Source organism: Etheostoma cragini, chromosome 12 (assembly GCF_013103735.1).
Source record: "Etheostoma cragini isolate CJK2018 chromosome 12, CSU_Ecrag_1.0, whole genome shotgun sequence".
In the NCBI taxonomy this organism is placed as follows: domain Eukaryota; kingdom Metazoa; phylum Chordata; class Actinopteri; order Perciformes; family Percidae; genus Etheostoma; species Etheostoma cragini.
Window position 1 is genome coordinate 23,088,771 of NC_048418.1, and position 20,868 is coordinate 23,109,638.

The 20,868-nt window shown below is 39.5% G+C and overlaps 1 protein-coding gene across 1 annotated transcript in view; it reads left to right on the forward strand.

Moving 5' to 3' along the window:
• ece2a (endothelin converting enzyme 2a) overlaps window positions 1-9,487 on the forward strand; it is a 76,912-nt gene extending 67,425 nt beyond the window's left edge. The window contains exon 4 of the mRNA XM_034887506.1: window positions 8,931-9,487. Coding sequence (XP_034743397.1) covers window positions 8,931-9,224 — 294 coding nt within the window. The 3' untranslated portion in view covers window positions 9,225-9,487. The remainder of the gene's footprint in view (window positions 1-8,930) is intronic.
• The last annotated feature ends 11,381 nt before the right edge of the window (window positions 9,488-20,868 follow it).

A 20,868-nucleotide genomic window follows, 5' to 3' on the forward strand; every position in this document is an offset into this window, starting at 1 on the left:
CACACACACACACACACACACACACACACACACACACACACACACACACACACACACACACACACGTGTACGTGGAGGATCCACCTCCCACTAATCCACCTCTAAAGCCTCCATCCTTGGTTCAGAATGGACAAAACCATAATAACTAACGGCAACAGTGTTTTGATTTGATTTTGTTTGGCTAAAGGACATGTAATGCCAGAATGGACCACCTCTTATTTTTGTCTTTTCAGATGTCCACTGTGTCATATTAGGTGATCATAATCAGGCTAATTACCGCTAACTAACATGCTAGTTAATGTTAGAAATTAAACCCTAAACAGCAAATGTAAGTTGAAACTGTCTGCAAGCTTCTCCTGACAATACGTTAATTTGTCAGATATGAAGCAATCGTTAGCCTATTTTTACAAAAACGTCTGCTACGGAGCCATAACGTGAGTTACAAAGTAATGGAGCCTTTTATACATTGTCGTGTTTCTTTAGAAATAGAAAACAGACAAATAGCGTCTTCAGATGTAAAGTTATTTGCTGTCAAAATGGCGCCAAAATGAATGGGAGTCAATGGGATGCTAACAGCAAGTGATGGCTTCGTAGCATTAAAATGGCGCCATAGGAGTTAGCTTAGAGAGGAGAGGCTTACCACCTTGGTCATAGCTTAATGTCCTTTTTGAAAGTCCTTTGAAATGGAAACCTGTAAGACGCTCAACATGTAATCTGGCTTAATGGATGTACATTGCTGGGGTAGAGCCTGACATTCTGCGCATGTCTCACATGCCGGTTCCCCCCCCCCCGTCTATTATGCAAAGGCACGGTCACTGCATCCGGTTCTTAGTCCCGCCCAGAGTGTTTGTGTTTTCTTTAAAGAAATACAGGCATTTTCCACTAAGTATGTGATCAAGACTCAACTCACACCAGGTGAACTTAAAGCCATAGTGCGTGACTATTTATATTAATGTATGGCCGTTACATTCAAGCAATTGCCAAATGAGTTGATACAAAGCATATTAAGCCTATCAGCTCTGCGCTTTGGATTTCTCAGCATGGGTATGTTGACTAAATGGTGCGATCCGGTGACATTCGGGCGCAGAAGCTCAACTGAAAGGATACGTTGTATGTCACCTACGAGAAAAGACAATAGTTTAGCTTCGGAGACAAGCTTTGGAGGTGAAGGCATGGCTGAAAACCCAAAGAAATGCACACAAAACGTTTTAGTCAGTGATTGTACTGTAAAGAAATGACCTCAGCATTCAGCAGAAAAAAAATCCCCCAAAAAGAAAGTGACAGACGGCGAAGACAAAAGTAGCTTTTCCTAGTTGAAGATCGCTGAAGAAAAGATAAGGGACTAAGGTCAGACAGGGATGTTGCTAATGGCTCTAGAACAGGTTGGTAATGGGTTATGTAACGTATTAAAAGTAGGTGCGCGATCACTGTAGGCCTGCGTCATGTGGACGGACCGACAGTGTTGGTGTCGTTACTTAGAAATCCTCATCAGGGCGACTACTAACCATACAGTAGCTTTGGAACAAGGTGAAACGTGAGAAAGTAGAGACGCCGTGGGCTTCGGAAGCAAAGACTTGAAGTTGAAATTGAGATTAAGGCCGTGAAATGTGCAAATAAATAGCTGGTGAGTGAACCTTGAGATGTGATTTTATTTAATTTTGTAACTTTCTCTAATACTTCCTACCAAATTCCGGGTCATGAATGAACTCTCACGCTCACTTTCTTATTCATGTTTTATTTTCCTCAAGCATCTGCGCCATCACAAATGAATCAGTGTTGATGCAGGATAAGCATGAAAGATACCTTTTCAATCCCAGATGAACCCAGATTACGTAACCTGAAGGTCCCGCAGAGTGATATCACAGAGTAAGATGTGACCACCTGCCCCCCTGTCCCTGCCGATAATCAGCTATCTCATTCCGTATCCTGAAGCGAACCAGGTCTCAGAGAGGAGAGAATGGAGATAATAGAGGGATGAATATTGTTATTGGAGGCCAGTGAGGACAGGAAGACAAAGCGATGAGAAAGACAGCCTGAGGAGAAGAAGAAATGTCATTCTCCTAGAATTGACAACTTATCTTCTCTCAGAGTAAAAGGTCAGGTAGGGATTTGGACTGACATATATAAAAGTTAATATTTCAAAGGTTTAGGCAAGTTCATTTGGTTCTCCAATTACAAAGACTGTTTTGGTCATGTCTACACAGTTAATTCTTAATGGGGTGTTCACAAAAAGCAGTTTTACTTGCCCAATAGTCAAACTTGGAAAATGTAGGCCCTTTAAAAAATAAATGAAATCAACACGGATTTTGAAAATTATTATAATGGATTAATATACAAAACAAAAGACATATGACATATGCAATGACAAAACAATGACATAGCTGGGACGATTCTAAACAATATAGCTGGACAAATTCTAACTTATTTCTTCTGGAAAAATTCTAACTTATTCTAATTGAAAAATTCTAATTTATGTCTTTTGGAAACATTCTACCTTATTTCATCTGGAAAAATTCTAACTTATTTCTTCTGGAAAAATTCTAACTTATTTCTAATTGAAAATTTCTAATTTATGTCTTTTGGAAAAATTCTACCTTATTTCTTCTGGAAAAATTCTAACTTATTTCTTCTGGAAAAATTCTAACTTATTTCTAATTGAAAATTTCTACCTTATGTCTAATGGAAAAATTCTAACTTATTTCTTCTGGAAAAATTCTAACTTATTTCTAATGTACAAATTCTAACTTATTTCTAATTGAAAAATGTCACCTTATTTCTAATGGAAAAATTCTAACTTAATTCTGATGAAAAAATTCTACCTTATGTCTAATGTGAAAATTTTAACATGTTCCTAATGGAAAAATTCTAACTTCTAAACCTCAATTACTGGAGGAACAGGCACTTTTTGGCCTTTTCAGCAATTTTGCATTGCTGGTGCCTTGTGTTGTTGTCATGAGCCTTTAGAATTTGTCTTGGTTAGTCTTTTCACTGTTCCAACAATCACCATCTCTGGTTTGGTCGAAGTTAGTCTGACGTTCCACTTCAGGGACTGCTCCGTTGCCGTCGAGAATTCCGCCGTGTCGCCTCCTTTTCAGCCAAACGTCGGTTACCTTCCATTTCCATTGTGTTGAAATTTTAACAGAATTGGTGGACAAGTTTCCCTTTAACTCTCTCTGTTAACTTGAATATATTCTGTCTCTACACGCCCGTCTCTTTGTGCCGTTATTGGCCTTTTTTTGTGCTACTAGGTAACAACAAGCCCGAACACATTGTTTACTTGCCACAGGGCGAGCGTTGATATCAAGCGCTGAAAAAGACAGGAGACGACACATTCTCACTAAAAAGTTGATTGTCCCTTAAACACATTATTGACAGTCCCTAAAGCCCACACTGACATTGGCAAAAAGGCTTTTAATTTGGAATGAAATCAGCTTCAGAATGGCTTTTTTAAAGGACCTTGCAGAAAGGCAGTCTGTTTTTAAATTGATTTAGGACCCAGGTTTTGTATTAAAACATTGTTGTTTGAGTATGAGAGAACGTGTGTTTATGTATTAACCTGGAAGTGTCTCTGTGTCTATTTGAAACCGCGCTGCTGCCACTTGCCAGGACACTCTTGTAAAAGAGATTTTCAATCTCAAGGAGTTTTTTATTCTGGTTTAAAATGAATGAATGAATGAATGAAATAGATGTATTTAGACTTGATTCATGGCAAAATATCACTAAACATCTTAAAATGCCAGTGGGATTACCTAAAATTCCTTATGGCAGTCTGAACTCCCGATCTCATGTTACCTTTTTGTTTCAGAACACTCAAGACAGGTCAGGTCACTCTGACACCTTCTTCTGCCACGGCACTGAATATTTCAGGAGCGACTATGATTGTGTGTGTGTGTGTGTGCGCGTGTGTGTTGAGGAATGGTTTCATTGGAGTGTGAGTGTGTGAAGATGGGCGCTAACAAAGTGGTTTCCTCTGTCATCTTGGAGAAGCCCCGTGGCCCACTTAGGATCGGCTTACAGACGTCAGACTCCGAGTGGATGTTGAAAACTGACTCAGTGTTTTGGGGATGCGGTTTCCTTACGCCAGTGTTTGGGTGTAACAGCCAGTGAGCCCTCCTCCACCCGTTGATTCAGGTGAGAGACTTTACATAATACTAAATGAAACCCATGTTTATCTATCAAAGTGAGAGCACATCATCGCAAGTGTTGTGTTGAGGATCCTTTATCGTAGTAATACCGCCGTTCTGATGTGTAGGTGGAGGATTTACAACGGGCCAGAGCTGTTCTCCTAATTCGCCCGCTGATATACAGTACACACAAAATGCGTATGAATATGAGTCATCCCACTCAAAGCATCATCCTCCTCCTCATAAGGATTTCCTGTGGAATGCATACATACGTGCCCATGGTGAGCATGAGAATCTCAGTTAGTAGTAAAAGTCTGAAAGTAATATGGGAAAGAGATTTAGGATGTACAATGGATGATGATACATGGGATTCTATTCTGTCAAATAGTGGGTTGCACATTAGAGAAGCTAGGGGCAAGTTTATTCAATACAAAATCCTTAATAGATATTATTATACTCCTTCTAGGCTCTATAAAATGGGTATTGGCGAAAACGATCTTTGTTGGAAATGCCAAACAGCTAAAGGCACTTTGATGCATGCCCTTTGGGAATGCCCGGTGATTTCTGCTTTTTGGAGCAGTGTTTTAGGCCACATGCAGGGTTGGTTACCCTGTAGTCTGCCCAAATCACCTAGACTGTGTTTACTTGGAGACAAAAGAGAAGTGCCAATGTTAAATAAACATACTTTTAGGGTGTTAAATACTGCTTTGGTAACATGTTCCTGACTCATTTTGATATTTTGGAAGGACACTCATGCCCCAACACTTGGAATATGGAAAGAAAGAATGACTGAAAATTCTGCGTGCGAAAAGATGTTGGGAAGACTACACTGTATGAATGAAACCATGAAAGAACAATGGGACAATTTCTGCACCTACATGTCTACAATGTCGTTTGGACACCAGCTGTTTACAAAGATTTATGTTGAACCTCACTGTTTATGTTGGTTATGGTGGGGAAATCTGCACTTTTGTTGACGCATTTTATCAAACTTTTTCTTACGTTTTTGTCTTTTTTTTAACACTTGGACGCTTTTGTTTCAATTTTTGTCACTTTTTTTGATGTTTTCAACACTACTTTAACACTAATTTATTAACTTTAGTTTTAAAGTTATTTTTGGAATTCATGGTCAATAATCCTCAATTAGAGGAAATTAGGATGTTTGAGTTAGAAAAGCAGAAATAAGGAATTATTTTTAATTTAAATTTTTAATTTAAAATTAAAGGAATGGATGTTGATGGATAATCACAGACTGGAATGTATCAACTTTTACTCAAAACTATTTTAAAAAAACTTCATTTTTTAATTCAAATGCTAAAAAATAGAATAAGACACCCCAAAATTAATGAAAATAGAGATTCGTACTTACCAAAAAGCGTTGTGTGGAATCAGTCATGTTATTTTGGGTGATTTAAAAAAAACATCCATATAGGAAATTGGGTCAATTTGACCCGAAGACAACATGAGGGTTAAGCATAACAGAATTTTCAGATCAGCTGCCTTCCAATGCCAACCTAGCTTCCAAGCAGTCCCGGTTCTAGCCAAGCCATGTGGTCTTGGGTTGCAGTGACGTCAGTCCTCTAATCGCCGGAATCGCTCTGAAGTTACACTGCACAGGTACACAGGGTGCACCCGTGCATTGGCGTGTCATGAATAATGGGTGAAGGGGTGAAGTCAGAATGATGCACCTTGTTAGCTCCCACCCCTGCTTTACTCACTCACCAAAGCCTCCGGTGGTCTCCACCTGGACTGGTCTGACAAACGTTTTGAGGAAACTATCAGTATGTCTGTTAAAGGAACATGGGAACGGTGCGATCACCTTATTTCATAGCTAGTTTTGAACTTGATATGTTTTTTAACTGATACTGAAAAAAACAGCTGTTCCACTAAGCTACTGAGTATTTTTTATAGCACAAATATGGTACTGGATGGTTTAATATAAAAAGGAGGGGCAGTCCAAGATACATAGATAGATAGATTGATCGTGGTATAACACAATTCTGTTGGAGACATCCTCTCCAAATAGTAGAATACAGTAAAAGGTTAAAAATATATTTAAAAAAATATATATATATATGTACAATACACACACCAGCACATTCTTACCTAAGCACATCTCGTACATTTACATAAACATTCATCCACACATACACATTTGTCCATGTTCTCAATAAATAGCTAAAAAGAAATCATGAAACACAGCAGTTATTGCACAGAGTCCAATTGTTTGTATGTGTGGATATGTATATGATTTCTGTCAAATGTTGCCAGCTCTGGGGGGGGGGGCAGGGAGTGTCCGGGGGGGGGGGGGGGGGGGGGGGGGGGGGGGGGGGGGGGGGGGGGGGGTGAGGTGTCCTGCCTGATGTTAGTGACCTATTGAAAGAAAGGTAACAGTTAGCCTATAGCTGTCAAAACCAAAACAATATGGCTTTAAACAACTCCAAAGATGTCTTATACATGTTGTATTTGAAAAAAAATATATTCATAAAAATGACACACTGGATTCTACTACCTTTCCGGGAAATGGCACAGAAAAGGAAAGGACTGTATATGTACATATAGTTTCACCGTGGAGATATTTCTTGACATAAACACCTGGCTATGTGATTTGGTCAAGGGACAGTTGACATGTCTGGACAACCTTGGGATGTTAAGGCATTTTTTGTTACTCGTGGCTTCAGCTCTTACTTCTTTCCACTCTGCCATGTTCTCCCTTATGTAATCACCCTATCACCCGACGTTTTTTTCCCACCATTGCTGTGCACTATATAACCCATTTCACCCTCCACTCTTCCTCTCGCGCCTCCTCCATGTCACAGTGGAGAGTGAATAATTCATGTTCAGGCCACTCGCTGGTGGAGATGAATCCTGTGAGAGGAGCCGAGCACAGTGTCTCCTCTCTCCAAAGTCCAAAGGGGGGGGGGGGGGGCTTCATGGTACAGACCACAACTACCATCCCAGCTCAACACCACTTCCCAGCCGTCCATAGACTCCATGCAGCAGCTTCTCATACATCCATGTACTGTATGTACAGTGTACGGCATTAGGGCCTCATAAATTAGCTTAGAAATGATATCTCCAGAACCATTTCTAACATGTTTTTATTTAGTTAACTGATCCCTCGGAACAATAGATGTTCATGGTTCAATGGTGTTAATTGCTAATATAACATTTCAAAATTTAAAAAATCGCTTTGTAAGTCTTAGCTGAGAAGTCAATTTCAAGGCCCAAACTTTGTTTTTCTGGTCCTAAATAAGTCATTACAGGACATTAGCATTAGAAACATCTGATTTTTAAAAGACAACGGTTTGGCTACCAAATCCTGAATCCGACAATTGTTCTACCACGCTAACATTGTTGAGGGCTTATTCATGTTGTTTTTCATATATTTCAAATGGTACCACTTAATGCTAGATAATGTTAGCTTAAGCCATAGCTGGTCAGAGAACACTGTTAGCCTCAACTCACCTTGTCTCAAATGCTGAAAGTCATTACGTCTTTGTGTGTGGTCTTTAAGCCGCACTTTTGCCATAAATCATGTCATCCAACCGTGATAATCCGAGGTGTCACCTATTGGCTCTCTGTTAATTTACCCTGCCTGGCAATGGCATCTGCAGTCATCCTCTAGCGATGCATTAGAACGATACGTCGATCCAGTTTGCATGTTTGAGGTATGAAATCCAACATTTGTGTTGCTCACTGCTCCGGAAGACTCTGTCCCTTCACTCCCGCACACACTTCTGTCTCTGGAGAAACTAAATGTGTCTCTGCATGCTTGTGTTTGTGTCTATTTTCACACACTTGTCTGTGTGTACTGTTGCTTACCTGAGCACTGCATTCCCCTGAAGCCTATGTGTCCTGATGCACACGTGGATCTACACACTGGAGCGTTGATGGACCCCAAAACGACAATTATTCATATGAAGGGACCCTCACGGTTTTCGTGCTGTCACACCGTGTTATCAGCCTGCACGGCTGCGCAGCCAGCTCTGTGGACTAGCATGCTCTAGTTTATAGTAATGCAGTGCCATGTGCCTGATTGGGGGAGATGCCGATTTGAGGGAATTTGGTATCTGGCAGATGTATCCGTCTATCCGTCAAACAAGTAATCTGAGTTTTTGTGACTCAGCTTTGGGTTTGATTTAGAACATTGCATCTCCCGCAGCACTGCCTTTCCTTAAGGAAAACTTCCTAAAATGCCTAAAACCTTTGCTGCTGATGCGTTATCAGCTTCTTTATATTATGTCATCCAGCGAATAATTGATCTTGGCGAAGATACTGTGACGATAACAAACTCCAAATGATTCGACAACTCAAGCTGCTCAGGTGGCGGTTAGGGGGGGAATCACCAGAAGGCTCCCAATACGATATCATCACGATTCTTATGCCACGATACGATATTATTGCGATTTTAAAACTTTTTCCAATATTCTGCGATATATTGCAATTCATACCTAACTTGTATTTTTTCCCTATTTCAAATGACGTCCCTAAATGGAAACTTTAACATCTGTTTTATTTAAAAATATACAGTATATTTCTCTGATTGTTCATATCACCTCAATTTTATTGGTGAAAAATGGGTTTGTCCAGCAGAAAAACCTACACATATATAATAAAAGATCCATACTTGGTGCCTGTGTATGGATACAGTATTGCCACTGAAAATATCGCGATACTATGCTGTATTGATTTTTTTCCCCACCTCTAGCAGTAGAGGTGGCTGCTGTTTTGTGGGAATTAAAATGGAGTGGTGGGAAATTCTTCTAATACTTTTCCTCTCCTCATTTCTTGTTCTTCTCCCAGATCAGTCGCTGCCTGAAGCCTGGAGGACGGTTTGTCTCCGTAACCTTCGCCCAACCCTTCTTCAGGAAACGCCTCTACGCTCGCACGGAGTACAACTGGTCCATTAGGAAGTACAGCTATGGAGAAGGCTTTCAGTATTTTGTGTATGTGATGACCAAAGGAGAGGAGCTTAGCCCAGAAGATGCAGCTGTGGAGAAAAAGCTACTGGAGGACACCAAATCCACCCCTACCAGAGTTGCCACAACACAAGATGAAGATGAGGAAGACTTCCTGTCTAATATCGATTTCAATTAATATTTAACTAGATTATCTAAAAGAAAAAAACACACCCTGAGATTTAAAAGTAAGCTCTATGCTGCAATAAGGACTTCAGAAACTTCTCCACCCTCGCGAATACAACAGAAAAGTCTTCTGTTACTCAAATTGTCTACATCACCGTTTTAATGGGATTTGGTAAGAATTGGCTACTATATACTATATAGTAGTAGTTATGTTCTGGGCATAGACGCTCATTTGGGCTACGTTTACATTGCCGCGTTATGGTTTCAATATGAATATCGGCGCCTGAGTAAGCTAAGTGTTTTTGAACTTACCAGATGATTTAAAAACTCATATAGTACGTCGCGATACAGTTGTTACATTCCCAACGGCAAACCTGATACAGTAACGTGTAACCTGGAACAAAATCATTTTTGAGACTAATCAAAAGAGAATCTGTGATACTTATTTACATGAATAGACTATTTGCATCATTTACATAGACACATTGTTTCTCTAAATAAGGTGTGTGTGGGGGGGGGGGGGGGGGGGGTGATTGTGCCAAATAACATAATTTAACCCTTGCATTGTTTTTGGGTCAAATTGACCCATTTCAAATTTTTACAAAAAGAAAAAGTTACTTTTTTTTTTTACCTAAAAATCAATGGCCGTACCTTATTTTCTGTGACAAACATGTATTCCTGACTCAATTCCGAAAGTAATTGCGAGAGGGTCCTGAAAGTGAAGACAAAACAAGTGTTAAGAAGACAAAATGTACCATAAATAATCCTATCTTTTGGAAAACAAAAACTCAAGTCAAAGACCCATCTTACTTGTGCATTCTGTTTAAACCTACCTGTATTACAGTGGGGGGGACCATCTTATAACCCTAGTGTTTTTGACAGAAAGTCACCTATGTGGATGAAAATGTATAGATTACCCCAAACATGCCTTGTCCCTTTACCCACCACTTACCTCATTATGTTACAACAATCTCTATGTATGGTGAAGGGTAAGTGATGATGTGTGTATGGGGGGGGAGGGGGGGGGGGGTATTTTAATTCCAAAGGCCGAGGGAACTTTATCAGGATGCATAGTATCCTTATCTATGAAATAACTGACAGATCTTTTAATTAAGGCATTAAGATAAATTTCCAACACATGATTTTTTATTCCTCTTTTTAGTCAACTTAAGCATGGGCATGCAACCCTATGAGCACCACTGTACATTAACATTGTTTTCTATATGTTTTTATATGATTGCATTGTTTATATAGTCAGTTTGTGATTGCAACGGAGTGATTTTTAGTCCTATGTTTCTGTTTGCGTTGTAATTTTCTGAAGCTGCTACTTTTAGCTCCTGTACTTCATATTGGAAACGTTCATCTTTTATAAATCAATATTACATCCCAGTGTCCTTAACTGTTCTGTCCGACTGTATATCAGAAAGACTCAACGGCCCCAGATTCTGTGGTGCAACAAGCCTGCCAGTGTCGTGCAATTTGCAACACAAACTGGCATGTCTAGACAAGGTACATAACAGCAGCGCTGGCCTGCATGTAAAGTCAGTGTTAACGTCTATTAATATGTCAGTCAGAGTCTTCCCTTCTGTTGGGGTTGTCTGCATATTTCCCATATCTGCTATAGATTCCAGACAAAAGCTGCTAATGGAAATATGTAAAGTTCGACACACCTGTCAAGCACGACGCCGCTGCGTGTGGGCACATACACGCGTACTGTACAAATAAGTAATAAACCATCCCGCGTGTTATTTGTTGAGGAAACATGAGCTGAGTCTCAGGTCCTGTGCGTTCTGCTGCTTAAATTTAGACCAGAGCAGAAGAGAGAGAGAGAGAGAGAGAGGCAGACAGGCAGGAAGGCTGGTGACTGGAGGAGGGGGGGGGGCGGCACATTGATAAAGTAGAAATCATTTATTTTTAATTCTCCACTGAGATCTAATTACCGCCTATTTTTAAGACTTGGAAAAAAAAAAGGTGTGTGATTTTTCACATGGCTCTTCTTTGGGTCCATGATTGTCTGCTGGTGTAATGCGGTAGTTTGTTTAACTTGGACTTTGATGTTGACAAAAAATTACCACAAGCACTATTTAGTAGCCGTTTCTGATCTTCATCATCGGGCGGAGCAAGCCCATTTGTCATGGCATTAACTGTTGGCTAAACCCCACCCACGTTAGTTACTGTTGCCGTGCTTGTTAAGCTTTGTGTTATATGGGCGGTTATGTGGTGGGGTGGTTTTTATACTGGTTCCAAAGTCAAGAATGCCCTTTTTTTTATCTCAATCTGTTGTGAATAGAATGATTATAAAAAATATACACTGCACACATTGAAATGCATCACTATCAGACAGTGGTCTCATCTCACCCACACTGACCATAATGTGGTTTCCATGGTGACAATTGGGTGCGATGACCTAACTACCTGAACAAAAAACAAAAAAACAGCCTGGCACCTATTTAGCATGGCAGGGCGGAAGACAGGAGGGCTGTTATGTAAGTTGCAGTGGGTTTGGTATCGACAATAGGTGGTGCAGAACAGCTCCACTGCACCACTGGGACATAAAAACATGTGATAGAGAGTTATTTGATTGAGTTTTTCCCCCCCCACACACTTTTTTCGTCAGTTCGACTTGCACTAAACACTAGACTTTTTCTATGTACACAAAAGGCTTATTTCTCTCAAACAGTGCTCTAATATTGTATTTTTCTGTCTAAATCTGTGTTAGTGAGCACTTCTCCTTTGCCGAGATTATCCATCCACCTCACAGGTGTGGCATGACAAGATGCTGATTGGACAGCAGGAGTATTGCACAGGTGTGCTTTAGGCTGGCCATAATAAAGGCCAATCTAAAATGGGCAGTTTTACTGTATAGGGGGGGTCTGAAAACCAGACAGTGTCAGTATCTTTCTCAACCTGATTGCAGTTTGTTGTCGTAACCGACTTTCGATGGCGTCTGGTACTTTAGAGAGGTGTTCTCTTCGCGGATGACCTCTATGAACCCATGGATGAGGCGGATGGACAGATTTGTGAACAATATTTGAGTGGAAAAAGCCTTTTGTGTACATAGAAAAAGTATTTTCAGTTCATCAAAAATGGGGGCAAAAACAGTTGCATTTAAAATTTTGTTCAGTGTAGTTTAGTCCTGCACCTTTTTTGGAAATAAGTAAATAGATTGAAATTGTAGCAGCAGTTGTTATTTTGGTATAGTCGGCTTTCAGCTCCCTTTGTGGAGCAGGCTGAGCTGCGACGGCAAAGCCTGACAGTGTGATTTAACTAGACTGGACTCAAGTTATATAACCACAGAGCATGGCATGGGCCTAATGCAGAGGTGTGTGTTTGTGTGTGTGTCTGTGTGTGTCCGAATCTTTCCCTCCTGCTGCTAATTGTCCTCCATGCATGTTGCTCGAGGGCAGCAACAACCCTAATCTGCTGCATGCTCGATGCCTTTCTCTCTGTTTTTTTCTGTCTCTCTTTCACACTCTCAGTCACTCCTCTCACCACTCCACCACTCTCTGCCCTCTCTGTCTGCATCGATTGGCTCCGACGCTTTGATGTGTGGGTGTTTTGTGAGGGCACATGCAATTCAAAAGGTTTACTGCTTGCTTTAACCGAACACCTCTGGGTTTGATCTGCCTCATTGTGCTCTTGTTTAAAACTGAATCCCAACACAGCACTACTGCCTGTTGTTTAAATCAAACTGCCTGCTATTCTGGTTTCTTACAACCAAGGTCCTGTTTTTGTAGTTTTGTTTTGCACTAAGTTATTTTCAGAGCTCTGGGACTATGTAGTGAAGACCACAGGCACATAACGTGTATAATATATCATATAAAACGTATTAGGTGTATTTTCCTGACAGACAGACGGACAATGCGACAATATAATGCTATTACCAGCAAGTAGGCATATTAAAAATGAATCCAACAGGGAAAAAGAAATGAGCATTCAGACGATGGTGGGTTTTGAACACCCCACTGGGTTGGTCAAACTTATTTGGAATATGAAACAAAGGCATGTAAAACATTATGAATCTGCGAGACACAAACTAAAGACTTGTAGCAATCGAATTCCTCTTGAAAATAGGACTGAATTATATCCATTATTCAGTATTCATGAAAATAAAACTTACATTATTAAACTTACCTTTATTTTCTTAATATTGTTAATTTTCACAAAGTCAATACCTGCGGTGATCCAGGTGGCCGGCTACATGCTAGCAGATTAGCTCGTTAGCAGCGCTAATGCTAGCTTAGCTGCATTTGCTTGGCGGGTTTTAACCCTTGTGTTGTCTTCCCGACAAAATTGAAAATCAACATATTTGTTGATGCTTTTTATCCAAGATTATTTTTACATTTTCATACTTTTTTGTCCGTTTCTTCACACTTTGATGTTTGTCACTTTTTTTGACGTTTTTATCACTATGTAACACTAACATTAACTTTAGTTTTACAGTTATTTTGGGAATTTATGGTCAATAAACCTCATTTATAGGAAATTATACCTAATGGTTGAGTTAGAAAAGCCGAAATCAGGAATTATTTAGACTAAAATTAAAGGAATGGATGTTTATGCTTTAAATTTTTACTCAATACAAAGTGGTCACCAACTGTACACAGTACATCTAAGGTGATTTGGGGAAGAATGACATTTTTTATACACAGATTTGTTCCCATGTCTGACTTTCTTTCTAAAAATTCCCTTTTCCTTATTAAATACTATAGGTTTACCTTTTCAGGTAGCCAAAAATTATTCACATTTGAGATTGAATAATAACAGTTGTAGAGATTTCGCTGCTTACAACTTTATTGTAACAGATATGAATTATGGACCAAGCGTTAACTTGTAGCCAGTGTAGCCAGGTAAAGGTGGGATGGAGATGGAGGGAATCAACAGCTTTTCTTGTCACTGGAAGCAAATCTGCAGTAGATTTGGCCACAACTAAGAGAAAGCCTTGTATATCTGCCCATCTCCCTTGGCATGGGGCAGCATAATGGTATAATACACGGCATGGCGGGCTTATGTAACCAGAGGAGGAATATTAATGGACGTCCACTCAGGATCGGACCAAAGTGGAATCGGATCAAAGCTCTTTGTCCTCATTGCACAGGCGCAGTTTGAACCTGTGCTGTGAGTTGTGTGCGTTGTGTACGTTAGAGATAACAGTACAATGGAGCTTAGCATTTACAGCAGTCTGCTGTATTTCCATCCAGTCTTTCAAGTGAGTAGGGGGGCATCTACAGCATGTCTGTGTCGGCCCGGTGTGGCCCGCACCCCCCAGCCCTTCTGCCAGGTCGGGACACATGAGCCACCAGGGTTACATCAACAGCTCCAGCAGACAGTCAACTCACCGCTGACCCTGGCATTTGGAAAATGAAGACTAAATATATGTCTTGTCCTAGAGCAGTAGCTCATTGGTTGTTGCCTGAGATTTTGCAGTCAGACATCCCACATTCGAATTTAAAGTTCCAAAGTTATGTTATCCTTGAAATGTCAAATTTTTATTTTTTACTGTGTAGTTGGAGCCAAAGCCTGATACAGATAGGTGAGAAATTAAAGGACAGATCTGAATAAATAGTCATTTATTTTGCGAGTCATTACGTACAGTATGCAGATGCTTCTTCTTAGCGCTAAGTTAAGTTACAAAGCAGTGTAAACACACGATAGCATTCTTGAGTTTCTAATACAGAGTTTCTAAGAGTTTGTAAGATAATAATATGCAGACTTTAGTTGTAATGAATCAATATGTCAGTCAATGCAAAAGTCTTGTTTGTGGACAGCGATGGAACACAAAGGTACTTTGGGAACACATGCAATACATGTCTGTAGGATCCATTTTTGCTGGTTTTGATCTCTCCCTAGGGGAGTTTTTATTTTTAGGTTGTATGTGTTCGTCGGTCCCATTCCTATTAATGCAATACTTTGGTGGTCAAACCATAACTCAAGAATTCCTATGCTAGTTCTGACAAAGACTTCACACAAATGCCTGACAGGGTAAAATGAAGACGTTACGACATTTTATATCCAAAAGATCAACCTTGCTGTGACACCATAATGCAAAAAAAGGCTTTTCTGGCCATTTTTTAACACCATAACTCAGGAACAGAAGAGGAGATTGTGACCATACTTCACATTTGGTCGGATACTAAAATTGCTGGCATTTATTATTATGGGTACTCACCTTGAAACTGTGGAGATTGTATAGATCTTCTGTGCTGCCAGGTTAAAGATGTTTGTGAAGCATCCATGTTTAAAAATAAATCCAGAATTGTGACTTTAAATTCAGAATTTTGGGTGGACAGTACGAATTCTTACAAAAAAGTCTGAATTCTCTGACTCAAACACATTTTTCACATGTGGCCCTAATCCTCTAAGTTAACCCTACTGTTGTCCTCAGGTAAAATTTGACCCCTTTGAAAATAGTCTATATCTAAAATTTGAGTTTCTTTTTAACCAAATAACCACAAAAATATGGATTGAATTCCTTACAACGCTCTTTACAAATACAATCGATCACTTTCATTCCTGACTAAACTCATCTTTACAGCACTCTGATCTTAACTATCAGTCAAAATAATTCCTAATTTCTGCTTTTTTAACTTAAATATTAGGTATAATTCTATATAAATCAGGGTTATTGACCATGAATTCCAAAATGTACTGTAAAACTAGTGCTAGTAAGGTGGTGTTATGGTAAAAACTATTTAAAAAAAGTCTGAAAAAGGGACAAAAATGTTAATTTTTTGACCGTTTTTGACCCGGGAGGACAACACAAGGGTTAAGCCTATTTTTTCTCAAATTTTCCAGACATGTTTTGGTTTAAGAGTATCCTTCAGGATTCTTGAACCTAAAAAGATTAGAAAAAAATGTAAAATCACATCTCACCTTGCCAAATGTATGACACTGAAGGACAAGTAATGCTACAGGAATGAGGCGTGGAGCAGAGCTTAAATAATTCAATATCTGGCCAAAATCTGTTGGCCCAGTTCAAGCCTTCCAGGCCATTACTGTGAAAGGTGTAATTCCACAGGAAGGCTGACACACACACACAGGACGGCAGACATACGCACACAGGCGACATCCACAACAACAACAACGTGATCGATAGCACTATGTATTCATTCAGTGCACTGCTGATGTTATCAGGACAGTCAATAATCTCTCTGATGGGAATGTGGTCGGTTAAACTGATGTTGATGTTCTGTTATTAGAGTGAAGTGCAATCCAGTTATGAGGATCAGCGTTGTTGTCGGAACCTAGCTATTTATAGACGTGTCCTGATACTGTACATGTTTTTTTCCTAACGGCAAACAAATTAGAGTGAATATCTGTCATATGTGCGGCGTGATTTCCAGGAAAATTCTCATAAGGAAGTGGATTTCTATTGATTCGGTGCCGGTTTGTGGGGGGGGGGCTTGGAACGAATGTGGAGTGCTAAGCTTATGTTAAAAACATAACTTAAATTGTGATTTGCTACAACAACAACAAAAAAAGATAAATGATTTGAAAGATAGAATAAAAAATGGAATTTTGACCATTGACCTGAATCACTTAACACCGTCATACCATTTTTTGTGCCATTGAAAGTATATGGAAACTAGCAAGCAAAAAAACAACCAAAAGTAATAGATAAGGGACCGTTCATGTCTTTTCATTCTTTGAGGGGAGGGTCATCCTACTTTTTTTTAGTCTAGGGGGGATGGTCACCCAACTTTTGTATTCATGAAAACAGCAAAAGTGTCAAAGTGGCTTGTTTGGTGCATATTTTTCCATGTAGCTCCTTGTAGCTCTCTCAGTCTCGCCCCCCCATTGCTAGTTGATGGTTCCTTCCCTGTTTAGTCAGCCTGAGATTTCCCAAAGTGAATAAAACCCAAGGGGGGTAAGCCTCCTCTCTAAGTGAAGCTCATCTGGCGCCATTTGGATGCTACCTAGCCTGTACCCGCCGTTAGCATTCCATTGACTTCCATTCATATTAAGGTCACTTTGACAGTGAATAACTTTAAATCTGAAGCGTTTGAAGACTCCATTTGTCCGTTGTTTATTTCTAAAGAAACACGACAACGTATAAAAGACTCCGTTACCTTGTATCTCACCATTTTGTAAAAATAGGCCACCACGCGACTTACTTTCGCACATTAGAGGAATCACCGTATAATACAGGGTAAGCTTGCATTTAGTTTGGATTTACATTAGTTGTTTAGGTTTAATTAGTAATGTTAACTAGCAAGTTAGCAATAATTAGCCTGTTCCTATGTTAATGCCTTACATATACCAGTAAGAGGCTAGGCACTGAGTTATGAAAGCCAGATTACTTCATTTATTGTTTAAGCTATTACTCAATCAAAACAGTAGGCTAAACGTTACGCACAAGCGCGGCACGCACGCACGGTCATTATCAAGACATTTCCAATCAGGGTGACATTCTCTCTCTCTCACTTACTTTCAAGTTAATTTCCAGCATCAGAATGCAAGTTATGTAACCAGAATGTTTTTCAGTGCCAGTCAGCAACAATGAAAACACACTGCTCATTGCCATGAAAAGCAAGCTCTTGCTTTGCAAGGAAGCAGGTCGCATTCATCAGATCCTTCAATACCTCTCGGTTTTGCTCGTCAAGTGCAAGGTCGATCCGAGATTTAAGGATAAGGACACCGCTGCTGACATTTTGACTCAGAATTTTTGCGGGGATTGCGCTTACAACGTAGCTGGTGTAATGACATCAGCGATGCAAAGGTCCACTAATATCTCGATTTTAATTGGTCCTTGTTTTATATGTAACGGAGATGATTACTGGCATATCACATTAACGTGTAAATGCACCGCAAAGTTGTGCTTTTTGACGTACATGGTGAAGAATGCTGGATCGAAGTGCGCATGCGCAACATTGGTTTTTCTTGGACAATAAAAGCACTGCTTGGTCTAACATTTTTTCGATTTGATTATGCGCAACTGCTACATTTGTCATCGTAACGTCTAAATCAAAGGACTAACACACAGATAAATCACAAGAATAAACAGTAAAATACAAATACATTTATTTAATAACACAACAAACATTTTTATGCTTGAATTTTGGCAGGCTAGGAAATTCCTAACCTGATTGCACGTAACTGTTAGCATGATTTCCGTAGTGTTTTGTTCAAATACATCAAAAACACCAATGTACGAAAACATAGCAGACCAGACGAAAGCTTATATTTTGAAAATTCGAAGCTCGTGGGCCAGGCTGAATCCACACCCGACTCAAATATCCTTTTCTGTCCCGGTGATTATATGTGAAATTGTGCAAACGACAGTGTTTTCAAGTCATTAGAGAAGGAAGGAGTGGTAGCATGGAAGCTCCCAAACTAAGAGTCGTACAAGAAATTGAGTTTTGGATCATGTCCATCTTCGGCAGTTTTACCTATATGCTAAAATATATACGACTGTTGAAGCCTAGTGACGAGTCCATAGCAACCACTTCACGTGTTGAATTTGTCATTATCCAGTGTTCTCTGCTAAATAGTTCTAAAGATTGATTGTTTTGGTTCATGTGAATACTAGTTTTTTGGGGGAGTAACTAAGTATTTGAAGTGATGAAATAAGAACTGTGCATTTAGATTCCACACGTGTTGTGTTTCCACACAAATGTTAATGAGTCAATCTGAAAAGGCCACCATAACAGTGGAGTGTGATGTGTAAGAAGAGAAAGCAGAGGTCAACACGCATTAAATATGGCTGTTAAAAGACACGGAAAATATCAAACGTCTTTGCTAAATAAAAGCTATCATTCGTTATATGAGAGTATTTTGCTGGCAAAGGAAGGATAATGTGGTAATTGGCGTATGACTCATGCAGCATATCCACAAGTGAAAGCTAACGCGCTCGAATAGGTTCATTTCACCAGTTTTGACATTGTTGTAGATGTGGTGTGCTGATCTTGACCGCAGAACAGTTCATTTCTGTGCATGTTACAGGTTATGATGGCGACAGAGTACAGGCCTGCTGTAGGCTGGATGACAACTTGTAGACTTTGATAGATGATCACATGGCACTCAAAGGCGTCTGTGGTTTAATACATTTGCAAGTAGAGGCTAGCATGGAGCTGTGCAACAGCTTAACAGATGGATGACTGTTCCTTACCTGCTCTTTAATTAAGGATCAGTATTTACTGTCCCAGCAGAGGTCAAGGCTACTGAGTCCAAAAGAGAGAGAGAGATATATATTATAATGTGTTTTTAAGACTTTTGCTTGTAGGTGCTACATGTAGGCCTACTGTAGTTGTTACTGTACTGTACTTCTGTTCTTTCTCTTAAAAAATGGTATGCTAATCGCATTCACTGTGCTGAGGTGATGTACTCTGTTGCTGTTTTTTCTCCTTGACTTTTATACACAGACTTTGATGTTCTTTTTTATCATATTCTATTGAATTGTTAGTAATATGTATGCGTATGCGTATAAAAGCCATACCGAAGAAGCATCACTTTCACCATTTATTAATTCACCAAATACAGTGAAAATGGCATCATAATATACAATGACTCATTCTTAGAATGTCATGACATTTTTGCTGCTTTTTTGCTTCGTAAAACGATGTTTCATTGTTGAAAATATTAAGGTTTCATGCACAACAAACCATATCCAGTTTTTTTAAAATAATGGTACAAAATAAACAAAATTAAAAAAACAAAAACTGTAATGTCCAAAGTCGGTCAAATAACAGCGTGTTATTTGAGGATACTCGTAAACAGTGCAATATACTGTAAAACTATTTTCTAACAAATTCATCAACGAAGCTCAAGTCACAGTATACGATTTCTTAATAATAGTTTAACATTGATGTGTGCAAAAAACCCCAGACACATTCAGTTAGTCTTTAAAAAACGCCCGACCGCTGATATAGAATGAAACCAGTCCACCAAAATCTTACATAGCTTCCTCCACGAAGCCGCGTCTCATTCTGTATATCCTCTCTGAAGTAGAAGTATTTTTGTTGATGAACTGTAAGACGATAGACTAGCATATCATTTAAATAACAAAGATTTAGATATAAAAATACAAATATGACTTTTGTTAAAAAGAAGCGTGCCAAGGTAAGAGAAGTGGCACCCGCGTTGGCACCGGAGTGAAAGTTCATGCAAAGAGGTGGAGAAAAAACACATAGAGGACGAAACACGAACAATTGCAAAATTGAAATAACCAAATAATGGTAGTATACGTTTTTTTTACAGTTTCTTCAATCTCCACAACTTTGCTGGCCTCTGTAGATATCTGAGCATTTGAAAATGCAAAAAAAATAGAAATAATAGAAGAAATAGTGAGGGGGGGAACAAAGACATGTGCAGGTGTAAAGCAGCTACATGAAGGTGCTAAGCTGCACCTTTAACCACCGATGGGTGACGCAAGAAGAAGAAGAAGAAGAAGAATGCTGCCTGTGGTTCGGCTTTAATCTGTACCCTAATGCTCTTTAAGGGCCAAAAAACAAACAGGGCTTCTACTACAGAACATATTAACATTGCACCATCCTCGGATATATATGTTTTTACATACAATGGGTCTCCTCTACAGCAGACTCAATAGTTGGGTTAGCAGCAACAGGAATGCATTGGACCAGTGCTGAAAGGACAGCTCCCTTGAATGCACCGTCGCTTGCTGGATCAACAAAGCGAAGTCTAATGGAGGGGGGAGGGTA